This window comes from Oryctolagus cuniculus, chromosome 8 (genome assembly GCF_964237555.1).
Source record: "Oryctolagus cuniculus chromosome 8, mOryCun1.1, whole genome shotgun sequence".
NCBI lineage: Eukaryota > Metazoa > Chordata > Mammalia > Lagomorpha > Leporidae > Oryctolagus > Oryctolagus cuniculus.
In genome coordinates this window covers 75123780-75140926 of record NC_091439.1, presented here as the reverse complement: position 1 = coordinate 75140926, position 17147 = coordinate 75123780, and the positions used below count along the sequence as shown (strand labels likewise).

Here is a 17147-nt window from a genome sequence, read left to right as displayed (position 1 = left end):
TTGAAGTGAAATGGACACTGTGAGAAACAGTGACTTGATCAGCTCTTGTCCTGATGGTTGATGTACAATGTAATACTTTATCCATTTCAGTATTTTGTTTTTGTTCTAGTACCATTGGTTGAACTCTGCAATTAACACACAATTGTTCTTAGGTGTTTAAATTTTAACCGAAAAGTGATCCCTGTTAGGAATTTGGAAAACATCATGTTGAGTGAAATAAGCCAATCCCAAAGGGACAAATACCACTTGTTCTCCTTGATAGGTGACAACTAACTGAGCACCAAAAAGGAAACCTGTTAAAGTGAAATGAACACTATGAGAAACGGTGACTTGATCAGCCCTCACCCTGACTGTTGATGAGCAGCTTAATATGTTATCCCTAAGGGAGTTTTTTAAAGAACCATTTTTTAAGAAAAAAAGTGAAGCTTTTTGATTTTAAATAATAATAAATATCGTATTATTACAAAAAAGTCTATCATATGGTAAAGTATACATTCCCTTGTATTTGCTCTTTGGGCCTTTGGACAAGCAAATGCTCTCAGCAGATGTGTTAATGAAAGAAATGCAAATGGCATCTTCAGAAAATAGTTAATGCTTGCAGTGATCAATTTTGGAAAGTGGGTGGAAATCATACGTTAGGGTTTTGAATGACATTTGATTACCTGTTACCTGTTTTTTATTTATATACTTATTAGTTATTATCTTGCCTAATTGCTCTGGCTAAAACTTTAAATACAGTGTTGAATAAGAGTGGTGATATTGGACATCTTTGTCAAGTTCCAGATCTTAGAGGAATTGCTTTCAGCTTTCCCACCATTAAGTGTGGTGTTTGGTATGGATATTCACGTACAGCCTTTGTGATTTTAAGGTACAGTCTATACCTCACTTGTTTATGTTTTTTTTTAAGTCATAAATAGATATTGAATTTTATCTAATGCCTTTTCTTCATCTGTAGAATGATCATTTGATTTTTATCATTTGATTTCATTTTATTGATAGGATGTATTATATTTATTGATTTGTATATATTGAATCATCCCTGGATCCCCAGGATAACTTGATCATGGTGAATCATCTTTTTCATGTGCTGTTGTATTAGATTTGCTAGTATTTTGTGAGCTTTTTTTTTCATGTATGTTCATCAGTTGTATTGGTCAATAGATTTATTTCTTTGTTGGGTCCTTTTTTAGTTTTGGTATCAGGATAATGCTGCCTGTATATAATGAGTTTGATGTGATTCCTTCCCTTTCAACTTTTTAGAATAATCTGAAAAGAACTGGTATTAGTTCTACTGTAAACAGTCAGTAGAACTTAACAGTAAAGCTATGTAGTCCTTGGCTATCCATTGTTGGAATACTTTTTATTAATAATTCAATGTCATCATTCATATATTGGTCTGTTCAGGTCTTTGCGGTTTAATTTTGGTAATTTATATATATCTATAAATTTATCTATTTCTTCCAGTTTTTATAATTTGGTGGTAAACAGCTCATGATAGTTCCTTATGATCCTTTGTATTCTGAGCTGTCTGTTGTATTACCTCTTGTTAAAATCTTTAATTTTATTTGAAAGTCCTCTTTTTCTCTCTCTCACTGATTAGTTGAGCAAGAGGTTTGTCAATTGTATTAAACCAACTGACCTTTCACTTATCTTTCGTATTTGTCTATTTCATCTATTTCTATTTTTATCTTTCATATTTCTTCTAATAATATTAGGTTGGTTAATTCCTGCTTTTCTAGTTCCTTGATACAGGTCATTAGGTTATTTATTTGAGACCTTTATAATTTTCTTTTGATGTAGGTACTGTTGCTATAAATGTCCCTTAATAATACTTAAACTGTATCTTATAAATTTTGATGTTTCCATTTTCATTTCATTTAAAAATTTTTAAAGTTTCTTTTTGGATTTTTTCAGTGAACCATTGTTTATTCAGAAGCATGTTGTTCAGACTACATTCATTTGTGTTATTCCTAAAGTTTCTTTTTGTTGTTGATTTTGTTTATTCCATTGTGGTCAAAGAATACATGAAATGATTTTGATTTCTTTGAATTTGTTTAAATTTTTTCATAATATCTGTGGTTTATTCTAGAGAATGTGCTGTGTGGTACTGAAAAACATGAGATGGCAGTATTTTCTGCTTGTGTGGTGTGGGCCCGGGGAATGGGAATATGCGGGCACTTCTGTCCCCTGGGGCAGTATCGACTCTGACAGTAATGCCCTTCTCTGATGGTGCACACTTCCTGTGCCACATGTTTTCTCTAAAGATTGAGAGGATACAGTGTAAGGTTGTTCTCTGCAGCAAAGTTACTGTGCATAGCACAGGTAGTTCCCCTTAGGGGGCTCCTTGTCTGTGAAGACTATAGATTTGTCCTTTTGTTATGTAATATGCGGTGGCTGTGTTGAGGCTGTCCAGTTTACCCTTTGCCCTACCGTGGGGATTCTTCTGTGGCTTCAAGGGCCAGGGTTGTGGTTGCTGATTAGCTTTGATTCTCTCTTTTTGATGCTGTCACAGGGCTGTGTATTTTACAGGGTTCCTGTATTCCCCTGTTCAGTTCCAGTGTTCTTTAGGTATTTACTTAATTTTGTGCAGTACTGATGTCCTCTCATAAAATGATTTTCTTTTTATGTCCTAATTATTTCTTATATAACAATTTTCCTGTTATGATATATAGACCTCATATAGTAACATTATTAAAAACTCATGGACTTTCATTATTATTCTTGTTATATTTTCATTATTATTTCCTGTTATATAGGTCTCTTTAATGCTTTTATCTGTCCCAAAAGAGAGAGACCATTCTTGCTTAGTTATCAGATTACTTTACATTCTGATATTTTATCAAATGTTTGAAACATATAGTTGCACCCTATTAGGTTGGTATATAATCATTAGTGTTAAGTAATTCATGAATTCCTGTTTTACCTGATTATTGTTTGTGACCCCTAAGGATGATCAGTTCTTTCTATTCCTGACCTAGAACTTTGTTGCCACTACTTTACTTACGGTCCCTGCTGAGACAGAAAAGCATACATATTCACATTTTATAAACATAAATATATAATCAGAAAAATAAAGTACTGAAGTATTTGCAATTTATTAAAACAGTAGAATTAAATATTCTCTACCTTATTTGTTTTTTTTTTTTTTTTTTTTGGTACTCAGTGCCTTTTCCTATCTTTAATTTTAGCTTTTATCTTTGAGTATTAGAAATTTTCACCTTTGACATACTGAAATTGTTTTAACTAGCTGTGTTGATTATTGATTTTGGATGCTCATATTCTTAGAGACTATATAGGGAAAAGCCATTTGGGTTACTTAGCTATTCTTTCAAAATAGGATTTGATTTTTTTTCTTTCGATGAACCTTATTTTCTGTTTAAAAACTGCTCCAGAATTTGTATTCCTTTCCTCTCACCCACCTCCTTGGTTCCTTTTCAGTCTTTTGTCCCTTTCTTTTCCTTTCCTTTCTGTCTCCCTTCCTTCCTGTCCCTCTTGCTGTCTCGTCCCACCCCCTCTTTTCCCTAATCACCAAAGAATGCTGGTTCTTTTTTTGTTTATGGTATTCAACGTAGGTATCTAAATGCTAGTGTTGCCACCTAAGTGCTAGCTATGGGCAAAAGTAATTTTACCACTGTTGGTCTACTTCAGTGAAAGATAAGGAAAAGATAATCCCTTTTAGGTTTATAAATTCACATTGATTTTTCTTCTGTAACCTCCTTTTATTATGAGGTTTCACCGGCTTCAAAGACTTGCTGCTGCACTAACAAGAAAGTTGCTTTGTAAGCAAGATATCATAGCAAAGCAATTTAGAATGAGTAGATTTAAGAAGCAATTCATCTAGGCCCGTGATAAATGGGACCCTGCTAGTCAGTGTCAAGAGTCACCTGCAAAATGAGAATAAAATCAGAGCAATATAGTGAGTTTTCCAAATTTAATTTTCTCACTTTATTGGTGTTACTTTCTCATATGAAATGTTGGAACAGCAATGATATGGTTTTTAAGTATTTCTGTGTTAAAGAAATCAAATCCTTAAAAATTTTGTTTTAAAATTGCTGATTGATGTTGTAGCTGTCAAAATTCAAAAGAAGGTTAGAGAAACTAATCTTGAGAAGATCATGTGTGATTCTGGTCCCCAGGAACTGCTGGACCTACTGCTATGCCATTTTTCATTTTTCAAATAGGCTTACCCTAGGTTTGGCTACACCCTTAGGTTCATGGCCCCTGCATTAACAGTGTTTTGGATCTTGTAGTATCATCACCAGAAATTTTTCTCATTTATAGTGGAAGGGGCGTCAATCACTGGGTTTGGGATGCCTATGTTGAACCATTCACCAAGGAGGTGGTTTGGCTCATGTAATATTCTGGTATATCCCTCTATAGCTGGGTGGATAGGGTGGTGGTTCGACAGAAAAGTGAAGAATGATGTGAAAACCACCTTGTAGAAACCTATAATGTGAAGTATGTCCTTACTTGGCATTCTTAGAAAAGATGACACTTATATGCCAGACATTTCTCATTTATTTATTTATTTTTAAAGATTTATGTATTTGAAAGTTAGAGTTACAGAGAAAGAAGGAGACACACAGACACACACACACACACACACACACACACGGGTGTGAGGGAGAGAGAGAGAAACTTCCGTTTGCTGATTCACTCCTCAGATGGCTGTAATGACGGGGGGCTTGGCTGGTCTGAAGCAGGAGCCAGGAGCTCCATCAGGGTCTCCCATGTGGGTGCAAAGCCCCAAGCATTTGGGCCATGTTCTGCTGCTATCTCAGGCACAGTAGCAGGGAGCTTAATTAAAGTGGAGAACCCATGCCCATAAAGGATGCTGGCTTAACCCACTGCACCACAGTGCTGACCCCCAGACATTCATTTGTCCCTTTGTTCCTTCTTTCACTGGCTTCTGAATGTTGTTGGTTGTAGTTTGCTAGAGCTACCACAACAAAATACCATGGATTGGGTGGCTAAAACAACAGAATTTTTTCACCACAGTTCAGGGACTTGGAAGTCTAGATCAAGATGTAGGCAGCTTTGATTTCTCCTGACGTCTCTCTCCTTAGCTTTCCAAGGGCCTGTCTTTTCTCTGTGTCTTTTTTTTTGGGGGAGGAGGGCAAGCAGAGTGGACAGTGAGAGAAAGAGAGAGAGAGAGACAGAGAGAAAGGTCTTCATTTTGCCGTTGGTTCACCCTCCAATGGCCGCCGCGGCCGGCGCGCTGTGGCCGGAGCAACGCGCTGATCCGAAGCCAGGAGCCAGGTGCTTCTCCTGGTCTCCCATGGGGTGCAGGGCCCAAGCCCTTGGGCCATCCTCCACTGCACTCCCTGGCCACAGCAGAGAGCTGGACTGGAAGTGGAGTAACCGAGACAGAATCTGGCGCCCTGACCGGGACTAGAACCCGGTGTGCCAGTGCCACAGGCGGAGGATTAGCCTATTGAGCCGCTGCGCTGGCCTTCTCTGTGTCTTCACGTGGTCTTCCCTCTGCCTGTGTTGTCTGTGTCCTATTCTCTTCTTGTAAGAGCCTTACCACATTGTATTAGGGTCCACCTTTTGCTGTTGATTTGTCCTGAGAGGAGGAGCATGGTGGGGGCAAGAGGCGCAGAGTCACCACACAGACCCCGGGAGTTGGGTGAAAGCGGGCCAGAGGCGAGCAGCCCACAGACTCGTTTATTTCAGTTGGTACAACAGCTTTTATAGCCAAGGCAGCCAGTCTGGTCAAGGGGCAGTCTGTGCCGTAACCAATCTCAGCCTGTTGCCAGGCAGTATCCGAAGCCATCCAATCACAGCCTGTTGCCAGGCAGGCTCCGTTGCCAGGTGGGTTTCAAAGCCATTCCTGAGTAACTGACGCTCGCTTGCCAGCAGCCATCTTGGCATGGCATTCTCATTCCACTCATATGTCTTCATGTAACATTAATTACCTCTTTAAGGGTCCTGTTTCCCAATACAGTCACATTCTAAGGTGCTGAGGATTTCATATGAATTAGGATTAGGATTAGGATTTCATATGAATTTTTGAGAGGCTAATATCAGTCTAATAAAGTAAGCATGCAAGTTTAAAATTATTTGGCTCAAAAAAAAAATATGAGATGTATCTTTTGGTTTGTTTGTTTGTTTGACTAAGGTTTTTCTGACCACCAGATTAAGATTCTGTCTCTTGGCCCATGTTTAATAAACACTGATAATCCTATCTTCACCAAATTGCCCTTTTGTAAACTATTTCTTTTCCAGATTCAATGCATGTACAGCTTTGTTTGTTTTGTTGTGTTAATTTTATGTTTCACTTTTTTTAAAGATTTATTTATTTATTTGAAAGGCAGAGTTACAGAGAGAGAGAAGTAGAGGGAGAATTGGAGAGAGAGATCTTCCATCCGTATAGTCACTCCCCAAATGTATGCAAGGGCTGGAGCTGGGCCCATCCAAAGCCAGGAGCCAGGAGCTTCTTCTGAGTCTCCCATGTGAGTGCAGGGACCCACATACCTGGGCCATCTTCTGCTTTCCCAGGTTATAGCAGAGAGCTAGATTGGAAGAGGAGCAGCCAGGAGTAGAACTGGCACCCATATGGGATGCCGGTGCTTCAGGCCAGGGTGTTAACCTGCTGCGCCACAGTGCCAGCCCCAATGTTTCTAGTTTTTAAAGAAAGCTGCATACTGTTTCCACAGTGGCTACACTAATTTACATTCCCACCAATGTGTGTAAGTGTTCCACTTTGTCCACCTACTTGCCAGCATTTTTTACTCTCTGTGTTTTGGACTTTAGCCATTTTGACAAGTGAGGTGATACCTCATTGTGTTTTGATTTGCATTTCGCTGATGTCTAGTGATATTGAACTTTTTTTCATATATTTGTTATGCATTTGTATTTCTTCTTTTGAGAGCCGTCTATTGAAGTCTTTTGCCCATTTCTCAACTGAAATGGTTGTTTTTTTGGTGTTGAGTTTTTCAAGTTGCTTATGTGTTTGGGATATGAATTCTTTGTCAGATAAATGGTTTGCAAATATTTTTTTCTCATTCTGTTGGCTGTCTCTGCACTCTATTGATCATTTCCTTTGCTGTGCTAAAGCTTCTGAGTTTGATATAGTCCCATTTATTTAGTTTTTCTTTTGTTGCTTGTGCTTTGGGGGTCTTGTCCAAGACCAGTGTCTTGGAGTGTTTCTCCTATGTTTTTTTTTTTTTTTTCTTTTTCCAGCAACTTCACAGTCTCAGGTGTTAAATTTAAGTATTTGATCCACCTTGAGTTGTTTTTTGTATATGGCGATAGATATGAATTTAGAATTTAGGTTCATTCTTCTACATTATAAATCAAATTTTGCCAGCATCATTTATTGAAGAGATTATCTTTACTCCACTGTGTGATCTGAGCACTTTTGTCAAAACTTGGTTGGTTGTATGTGTGTGGATTAATTTCTGAGACCTCTATTCTGTTTCATTGATCTGTGTATCAGTTTTTATGTCATTACCATGCTCTTTGGATTACTCTAGCCTTTTAGATTCTTTGAAGGAAGATTTTGTGATGCCTCCAGGTTGGTTATTCTTGTTCAGGATTGCATTGTCTATTCTGGATCTTTTGTGATTCCATGTGAATTTTAGGATTTTTTTTCTAATTCTGTAAAGAATGGCATTGTTATTTTGATAGGGATTACACTGAATCCATACTTTAGGTAGTATAGACATTTTAATATTAATTATTTGGATCCATGAGCAAGGAATATCTTTCCATTTTTTTGTGTGTGCCTTGATGATTTCTTTCATCAATGTTTGATAATTTTCATTGCAGAGATCATTCACTTGTTTGGTTAAATTCATTCCTAAATATTTGATATTTGATTTTTTTTGGTGATTATTGTGAATGGGATTTATTTCTTGTTTTCTCTTTCTCTGAGTTCATCATTAGTATAAAAAATGCTACTCTTTTTATGTTTATTTTGCAACCTGCAACTTAATGAGTTAGTTTATCAATTCTAACAGCTTATTGGTTGTTTTTAGGTTTTCCCATGTATAACATCATGTCATCTGCAAACATGAATAATTTGACTTTCTCTTTTCCAATTTTTATGTCTTTTATTTCTTTCTCCTCCTTAATTGCTCTTGCTAAAACTTCCAGTGGTATAACAAATAAGACTGGTGAGAGTGGATATCCTTTTCTTGTTTCAGATCTAAGAGAAGTGCTTTCCCCTTTTCCCCAGTCAGTAGGATATTGGCTTTTGGTTTTTCATATGTAGCCTTTATAATTTTGAGGACTGTACCTTTTATACCTAACTTGTGGATGGTTTTTATCATGAAGGGGTGTTGAGTCTTACCAAATGCTTTCTCTGCATCTATTTAAATGACTATATGATTTTTGTTCTTCATTCTATTGATGTGGTTTATGACGTTTATTGATTTGCAAATGTTGAACCACCCTTGCATTTCTGGGGTAAATCCTACTTTATCATGATGTATGATTTTTTTATGTGGTTTTGGTTTGATTTGCTCATATTTTATTGAGAATCTTTGCATCTGTAGTCATTAATGTCTGTAGATTTTGTGTTGTGCCTTTTTATGGTTTTGATATCAGAGTAATGCTGGCCTCATAAAAAGAGTTTGACAGAGTTCCATGTTCTTTAAAATTATGGTAACATTTAAATCAGTTTAAAAGTGATGTGAAATGTTTACATTGTTTTTGTCTTAGATTTACTTTTTTTATTTGAAATGCAGCAGATAGAGAGGGTGAGGTTTTTTGTTTGTTTGTTTTTCTTTTATTGGATTGATGAATTTAAAGCCTGTAAAAAAGAAATCAAAAGACTTTTTGAGACTCAGTGAATACATTTAATTCTAGAGTTCTTTATGCTTCAGAGCTTCTGCATGTGGGTATTTCCTATTTCATAGAATTTTGGACTCTTAATTATTGATTTTGCTTTTTGTTTAGGATGTTTTGAATAATTTGGGATCTTGTGAACTAGATGAAGATGATCTAATGCTTGATCTAGAATTTTTAGAAGAACAGAATCTTCATCCCTCAGGTAAGTGTTGAACAAGTGCTTAATAACATACAACTCTGCTGTGGCCAATTATTTTTAATTAGTAAGCTAAATATTGTTTAGATTTCATTTAGTACTTTCAGTCTCCAGTTTTTATATTTTATGTACAAGGAACATTGAGGGTACCACGGGTACATGATTCTGGTGTCTTAAATGATTTTAAAATATATTGTGGAATTATAAATCCAATTGAAGACAGTTATATAAGAAAGTATAAAACAAGCATCATTTTGAAGAAGAAAGAAATCTAATTAAATGCTTAACAATTAAAAACAAACTAGTGCTTTCTCTTCCTTTTTAGAAGAAAACAGAGATTACAATCCTACTTTCATTTATTTTATTTAACTAAATGGAAATTTTGTGGATCTAGATTTGCTGTTCCAAATCTCAGCCATTTCAATAATAACTACTTGAGCTAATATTGCTGCAGCAGTTGATCTCATAATTAATAATTACCTATAGCAATCACACAAACATATGCATAAACACATATACAGGAGACAAATTTTTGTTAAGAAATGAACCCACTATATTTGTGAAAGTTTGAATTTGTATTAAAGCATAAAATGCCATGTTACAAATCCAAGTAGGTTATAGGGGTTAAATGTTCATTCAAAATTAGACACTTAACAGCATGGGTAAGCTTTCTTAATTCTCTTTTTTATTGTTAATAATGCCTTTAGCATAGTCATTTCTAAGATAAAATGAAATAATGTTAAACTAGACCTTTAAAATCTTGGATCCTACATCATAAATTTGAGAAAATCAACTACTTCCTGAATCTTAGCATCTTTATTTTTTAACAATGGAATTAGAAATAATCTTTAATTATTTCAATTTTATGAGGAATTTCTATAAATGGTAATATCTTTGTATCATATACAACATACTAGAAGTTTTCAGAATTAGCCTATAACACTGTTTATATTTTCTTAAACTCTGTATTTTAGGCTTATATAAGAAAAGAAGTTACTTTTAAATATTTTTAATGAATACAAAATTAGGATAAAAATTTGTCAGGGCATTATTCCTGCAATGGAGATCATTTTTAAAATGTGATTTTTCTCACTTTGCAATCATTTCTACAGTTTTATCTTTCATGTGCATTTGTCTTAAAGGGCTACACATGGTAGGAATGTGCAAAGGCTCACTCCTTTGAAGGTGAATTTGTCAATATCTAGCAAAACTATGTACTCATTTACTTCAGATCCACCTAATCAACTTCTAGATATCCTGTATACTAGCCAACTACAAAATAATTTATACATATAATTATTTATTTCAAACTATTGGAAACAGCTCAAATGTCCATAAATGATATTTATTGAATATGCAGTGATATCATAAGCAGTCATTAAAAAAGAATGAGGAAGGTGTCCATGTCTACTGTGTTATGATGGTAAAAATATATTGTTTATGGATTACTTTACAGTGATGGCTTAGGTTGGTCCTATCACACCGATTAATCCCACTGCATCACTTATATTCTAACCAGTCATTTTTTTCCTGAAAATGTGGTTCTGAGAGCACACCTCTGGAGTGTTCTTGTCCTCTCCCCTACTTAAGTAGATCAAACTGATTTTACATGAATTGTTGATATAGGTGGCGAGCAAATGTTAAAAGGCACAATAAGGTTGCTAGCAACCAATTACAGCGTGTGGGGAGTTCTACAGGATTAATGATCTAGTTTCTTGAACTGATTAATGGCTTGATAAAAGGGGAATAGTGACAGCTGTAGACTAAAAGAGGCAAGTTCCATGTGACTTTCTTGTTAGTGTACTTTTGTAAAAAGATATCAATCCTTGTAAAATCTTGATTCTGAGTTAGGCTGAGACATTTGAGTATGGCCTTTCAATATACTACAGAATAGTAATTTATGTAGTTGGACATTGTAAAGGTATTTTGTCTTGTTTTCTTTTAAGGAACTCTATAGAGATATATATGTTTGAAACAGTACAATTTCTAGGATTTATTTTTAACAAAAAGAGTTGGAGAGATAAAATAGTTAAAACAAAGTTGAAATATTGTTGAAAATTATCAAAACTAGGCAACTGTTGTGTGAAGTGGAAGGACTAAGAATTACAGAATTAAAGACTGTTGAATTAATGGGGCTGGTGTTGTAGGGTAGTAGGTAAAGCTGCCCGCTGTAACGGTGGCATCCTGTATGGGCTAGTGTCCTGGCTGTTCCACTTCCAATACAGCTCCATGTTAATGCACCTGGGAAAGCAGCACACGATGGCCCAAGTGCTTGGGTTCTTGCCACCAATGTGGGAGAACTGGATGAAGCTCCTAGCTCCTGGCTTTGCCGGCCCATCTCTTGCTGATACGGCCATTTAGGGAATGAATCAGTGGATAGAAGCTCTCTTTTCTCTTTCTGTCTGTGTATCTCTCCCTCTCTCTCTGTCATTCTGATTTTTATAAATAAACAAATCTTTAAAAAAAAAAGACTCATGAAGTATGATATTCTATTTTTGAAGAATTTCATAATAAAAATAAGTAATAATTGAAAAAACCTGTAAATTGTGAAGCACCTGCAACTACATTTGGTAACAACCTGAAGAAGAGCAAAGAATAGTTTTTTTAAAATATCTAGGGGCTGGCTTGTGGCTCACTTGGTTAATCCTCTGCCTGTGTGCCGGGTTCTAGTCCCGGTTGCTGTTCTTCCATTCCAACTCTCTGTTGTGGCCCGAGAAGGCAGTGGAGGATGGCCTAAGTGCTTGGGCCCCTGCACCCACGTGGGAGACCAGGAGGAAGCACCTGGCTCCTGGCTTCGGATCGGCGCAACGCTGTCAGTAGCGGCCATTTGGGGAGGTGAACCAACAGAAGGAAGACCTTTCTCTCTGTCTCTCTCTCTCTCACTGTCTATAACTCCACCCGTCCAAAAAAAAAAAAAAAAAAAAAAAAAAACCAAACAAACCTAAAATCATAGCTCAGTGTATTTGTGTAGGTACAAAAATTAACAGCTTTAAACTTAATTTTCCTTTCCTAGAATAATTACTTTTTAGATTGATATAATATATAGTGTGACTCTTGTGTTTACTTCAATCTGTAAGTCTCTGTTGAAACCTAAGTTAGGATACCATATGAATCAATTGATTTAACCATATTGCTCATAAGATAAATGGCGATAGTTTACATATTTTAAATATAGCTTTGATTGATAAAATATCTCATACAGTAACTTCAGCTTGTTTACTGTCACTTAATGAAATATTTCTTGAAAAATGATTCAACTTCAGATGCCACATAAAGTAGTTTTCAAAAAACAGCAATTATATGTTAATGTGCAATAGTTGAGAAACAAACTATCTGGTTGATTTGGTTTTAAATAATTTATTAAACAATTAAAAATCAGATTATAAAATGCAATTGCTGATAATTGGTATTGATAGAGCTCATTAATGTGTAAAACATTCTAAAATGATGGTTTTAATAAACGAAAAGTGATGTTTGGAAGTCTGAAAACTAAAATAATCATACCATTATGTTATACCATCATATTATGGAAAATCAATAAAATGTTTGAATAAAACTTTATTCAATTAAGACATACACGTTTTTGGTTATACAGATTTTATAATGAAGATTTAGAGTACTTTATAGTATAGCTTAGTATAATGCCAAGATAACTTTTTAAAAGACTAGAAATATTTTTATTTTGAAATATTGAGTCTAAATTTTATTCAGTTTAACATAAATAAATCACCACATGTACACAGTATGTGTAAATTCTGCTTGTTTCTTTACTGTGCTAACTTATATACATAGTAGGTGCTCAGTTGGTATCCATTAACTTGATTTTATGTACAATATATACATCTTTGGACATGATATAATACCCATAAAGGAACTGAAATCATAAAAATAAGGCTTAATTTATGTTCTATTTACTTATAGAAAAATCGCCTTAGAAATTAAGAGACCAGCCGGCGCCGTGGCTCAATAGGCTAATCCTCCACCTTGCGGCGCCGGCACACCGGGTTCTAGTCCCGGTTGGGGCGCCGGATTCTGTCCCGGTTGCCCCTCTTCCAGGCCAGCTCTCTGCTATGGCCAGGGAGTGCAGTGGAGGATGGCCCAGGTGCTTGGGCCCTGCACCCCATGGGAGACCAGGAAAAGCACCTGGCTCCTGGCTCCTGCCAGGATCAGCGCGGTGCGCCGGCTGCAGCGGCGGCCATTGGAGGGTGAACCAGCGGCAAAGGAAGACCTTTCTCTCTCTGTCTCTCTCTCACTGTCCACTCTGCCTGTCAAAAAAAAAAAAAAAAAAAAAAAAAAAAAAAAAAAAAAAAAAAAAAATTAAGAGACCAACAAGGATACTTCAAAATATTCATGGAAAATGAGATTACATGATAATGTGCATCTTCCATGAAATTTTTAAAGACCTCACATGTATTTTTCTAGACAGAGTCAAAAAATCTATAATTAAAATATTTCTTCTCATTTAACAAAATGTATAGAGATGCTGATTATACTGGGTAATTTAATAAGCTGAGAACCATTCTAAAATTTAATAAAATGTATAATAAATTTACATCTATTTATGTTCATATTCTGTTAATCCTTGCTGGTTGGTGTCCTACTTGTTTTATAAAGCAGTATGAGCTGAAGCACATCTGTGAGCCCAGGTGAAATATCAATAGCATGAACAAAAGAAAAACAGCCAATCTGAGTTATGTGATTCAAGGTCTGTGTCATAAAAATGTTCATGCTAAATATTTATATATTTCATTATGCTTCTATTTAAGTTTGTGCTTACCATTGTAGCTACCTATGTAAAGATGACTATTTATTAATGTATATTAAATAGTTCTGGGCATCTTTTAATGGGCTTTTCATTTCATTCTCTGGTCTCTGTACTTTCATGTAAAAGTGAGTTATAAATTTTCAGTTAGTGTATAAAAGTTTGTCTTTTGACCACTGTACTGAATATCTGGAATAAAATTTCATGAACTTTTTTAGTCTATAAAGATGTGTCAGTGGATTCCTAAATTAACATGTCTTCCTTCATAAAAAGATAATATAAATAATAGTACAATAAAATAAGATATATCATTTTTTAGGAAAGCAGGAGAGAACTGTTTTAATTAAAGAAAGATAAATAAATTCAAAGTGAGTTTCCAAAGAAAAAACTAGCATTGAGGAGAAAAAAATAAAAGCAACTCTTCTGAATAATTTAACCTGTTTTTGGTGTTATCTAGATTTATCTTTGTAAATTCTAAAAAAATCTATGTATAAGCTTTCCAGATGTTTTTAATTATATTTACTTAATATACTGCTTAAATTATTTTTCTGGAAAGTATTTTTAGTGAAATAACTGATATGTATCATCTTTTAAATTCAGGATTATCAACATTTAGTATTATATATTTTTGTTTCCACTATGTAAAATACTATTGTATTTGTATTTTTCCATTTAATCAATCATTTATAAAGTGTACATGATCAAACACTGTGATTTTTATTAGAAAATGTGAAATACTATTGTTTGTATTTTAATAAATTAAAAAAATAGTGTCCCTTCCTACTTTTTATCTTTGTTCACTTATTTCTTGTATAAGTGTGGTACTGCCATAAATTTGGGCAGGACAGATGTTACAAGTTTTGTTTGTTAGAAATACTTCATCCTTGTTCTAGGGGAAAAAAAGTACCAACAAAACTGACTAGCATTTATTATTTCTAAGACTCAAATAAATGACTTTAAAATTTTCTCAAAGTGAAGTATGTATTATGAACTGTATCATCTGAAGACACATACTAAAACATGTTTTATTTATTTGTCATTATATAGTTTTACACTTGAGATATTTTTTCTATTCATTGAAGCTTCTTGCAAAAACATTTATAACCAAGATAAAATAATAATTAGGCAGATAACACTAAAGTAATGATATCATGAAGTCATGTGTATTGTTGGCATACAAAATGTAGACTAGTATTATTATAGCAAGTTGAAAATGTTATTTTGAATGCTCAGTTAGCATATGTGATGAAAGAAATGCCACCAGATTCACAATTAAAAATACGTATCATCAACCATTCAGTTAGTAAATGCAATCTTTTAAAGGAATTCTTTTTCTCCGAACTGAAAGATCTTCTACCCACAGGTCTTTATAAATTACACATTATTTCAGCAGTCCCCTTTGGTCTAAGATGGGGATGTCATACTATGAATTGAATAGAAGCAATTCTAAATGGTGCCCCAATCTGTGTAGCAAAAAATTGGAGCATTGTAAGGATCTTGCTTAATCCAAAAATAAAATCCAGTGCCTTGCCATGTCTCATATCCCAGGAATCATTTAAATATAGAGTGTAGTTACACTGGAGTTGTTAGGTACTTTAGTGAGACATAGGGTGATTACCATACGGCAGACTAGAATATCTGATGTCAAACAATATTATCTTCTGATGAATCCTCCAGTAGGAACTGTTGATAAAATATAACCTTTGGGTTAATGAGTAAGATGGATTTTCTCCAAATGGTGTTATTTAAAAGCTGATTAAATAACAAGCACTGGATCCTTTATGAGAATTTGGATTTTGGTTTTGGAATATTTAACCTTTATTCATCTCACAGTAAACTATAACAAGGGTCATCTATTTATTTAGGCTACTCCTAATAATATTCTCATAGTAACAGAAGGTGATGGGAAATCTGGCTACTTTGATAGTGAAACATCATAATTAATGGAATGAGTTGAAGTTAAAAGTAGGAAAATCACAACATTTTAATATGCCCATTTGGAACATATTATTTAAAATACTATTTCTCCAATGCTAGTCTTGGCTCCCATGTTACCACCAGTTATGAATAGTATGTAATCATTAGCCATTAGTAGCTAGAGATCTAAATTGATGAGAGTAGAACAGTGATTGCCAGGGTTTGGGAAGATGGGGAGATGGGGAGATATTGGTCAAAGGGTATAAACTTTCAGTTATAGGATGAACTACTTGGGGTCTGAGATACAGTATGGGTGACAAGGAATGTGTTAATTGATTTGAGTGTGGTAATCATTGCACAATAAATACATATGCCAAATATTACATTGTATACCTTGAATATATTCAGCCTTTGTCAATGACTTACTCTTTAAGGAAAACTGCCTATAAGGGGCCCAACTCTTTTCCTAAGTCATTTCAAGTTAATGACTCTGAGAGAAAAGTTTCCCATAAAGATCCATTCCAAATAAAGTATGAGTTAATCTGGAAAGAGAACAGACACTCTGGAGGCAGACACTGTTCAGTTAGAATTCCAGTTCTGTCACAGTGGTCTTGGACAAGTGATCTTTCTGGCCCCAGTTTCTTCATTTACAAAATGGCAATATTTTTATTTCAAAGTATCCCCAGCCTAAATGGGTGACACTTTTTATGTGAAGTGCATATCACATTTTTCTAATAGAGTTAGAGCTCAGCACAAGTGGTTACAGACTTGGTGAGGCAGAAGAAAGAATATCCAAGCTAGAAGAGCTAGAAGACAAATCTTTGGAAGTTTTTGAGTCAGGACCCCCCCCCCAAAAAAAAAAAAAAGAAATTAGAACATCTAAAAACAGTGCTGGAGATTTGAAATTTTTGGGATGCTATAAACCAACCCACATATAGGTCGTAGGAATTCCTGAAGGTGTGCAAAGAGAGAATGGATTAGAAGCCTATTTCGGTGCCAGTGCTGTGGTATACTGAGTAAAGCCACTGCCTGCAGTGCTGGCATCCTATGGGGGTGCCTGTTTGAGTTCCGGCTGCTCCATACAGCTGTCTGCTGTGGCCTGTGAAAGCAGTGGAAGATGGCCCAACTGCTTGGCTACTTGAACCTGTGTGGGAGACCTGGAAGAAGCTCCTGGCTCCTGGCTTCGGATTGGCCCAGTTCTAGTCATCGTGGCCATTTGGGGAGTGAACCAGCAGTTGGAAGACTTCTCTCTGCCCCTACCTCTCTGACACTCTGCCTTCCAAATAAACAAGCAAATCTTAAAGAAAGGAAGGCCTGTTCAGTGAAGTAATTGCAGAAAACTCCTCCAATTTGGAGTAAGAAAGTGCAAGTACATGAGGCACACAGAACTCCTAATAGACATGACTAGAAAAGATCTTCACCATGACACATTATAGTCAAACTTTCCACAGTAAAACATAAAGAAAAGTTTCTAAA

The 17147-nt window shown here is 35.3% G+C and overlaps 1 protein-coding gene across 7 annotated transcripts in view; it reads left to right on the top strand.

The window, feature by feature from the left end:
- CCSER1 (coiled-coil serine rich protein 1) overlaps positions 1–17147 on the top strand; it is a 1459660-nt gene that overhangs the window by 267043 nt on the left and 1175470 nt on the right. For all 7 annotated transcript variants that reach the window (XM_051819560.2, XM_002716991.5, XM_051819561.2 and 4 more), the window contains exon 4: positions 8905–8998. In XM_051819560.2, the coding sequence (XP_051675520.2) occupies positions 8905–8998 (94 nt within the window). The remainder of the gene's footprint in view (positions 1–8904; positions 8999–17147) is intronic.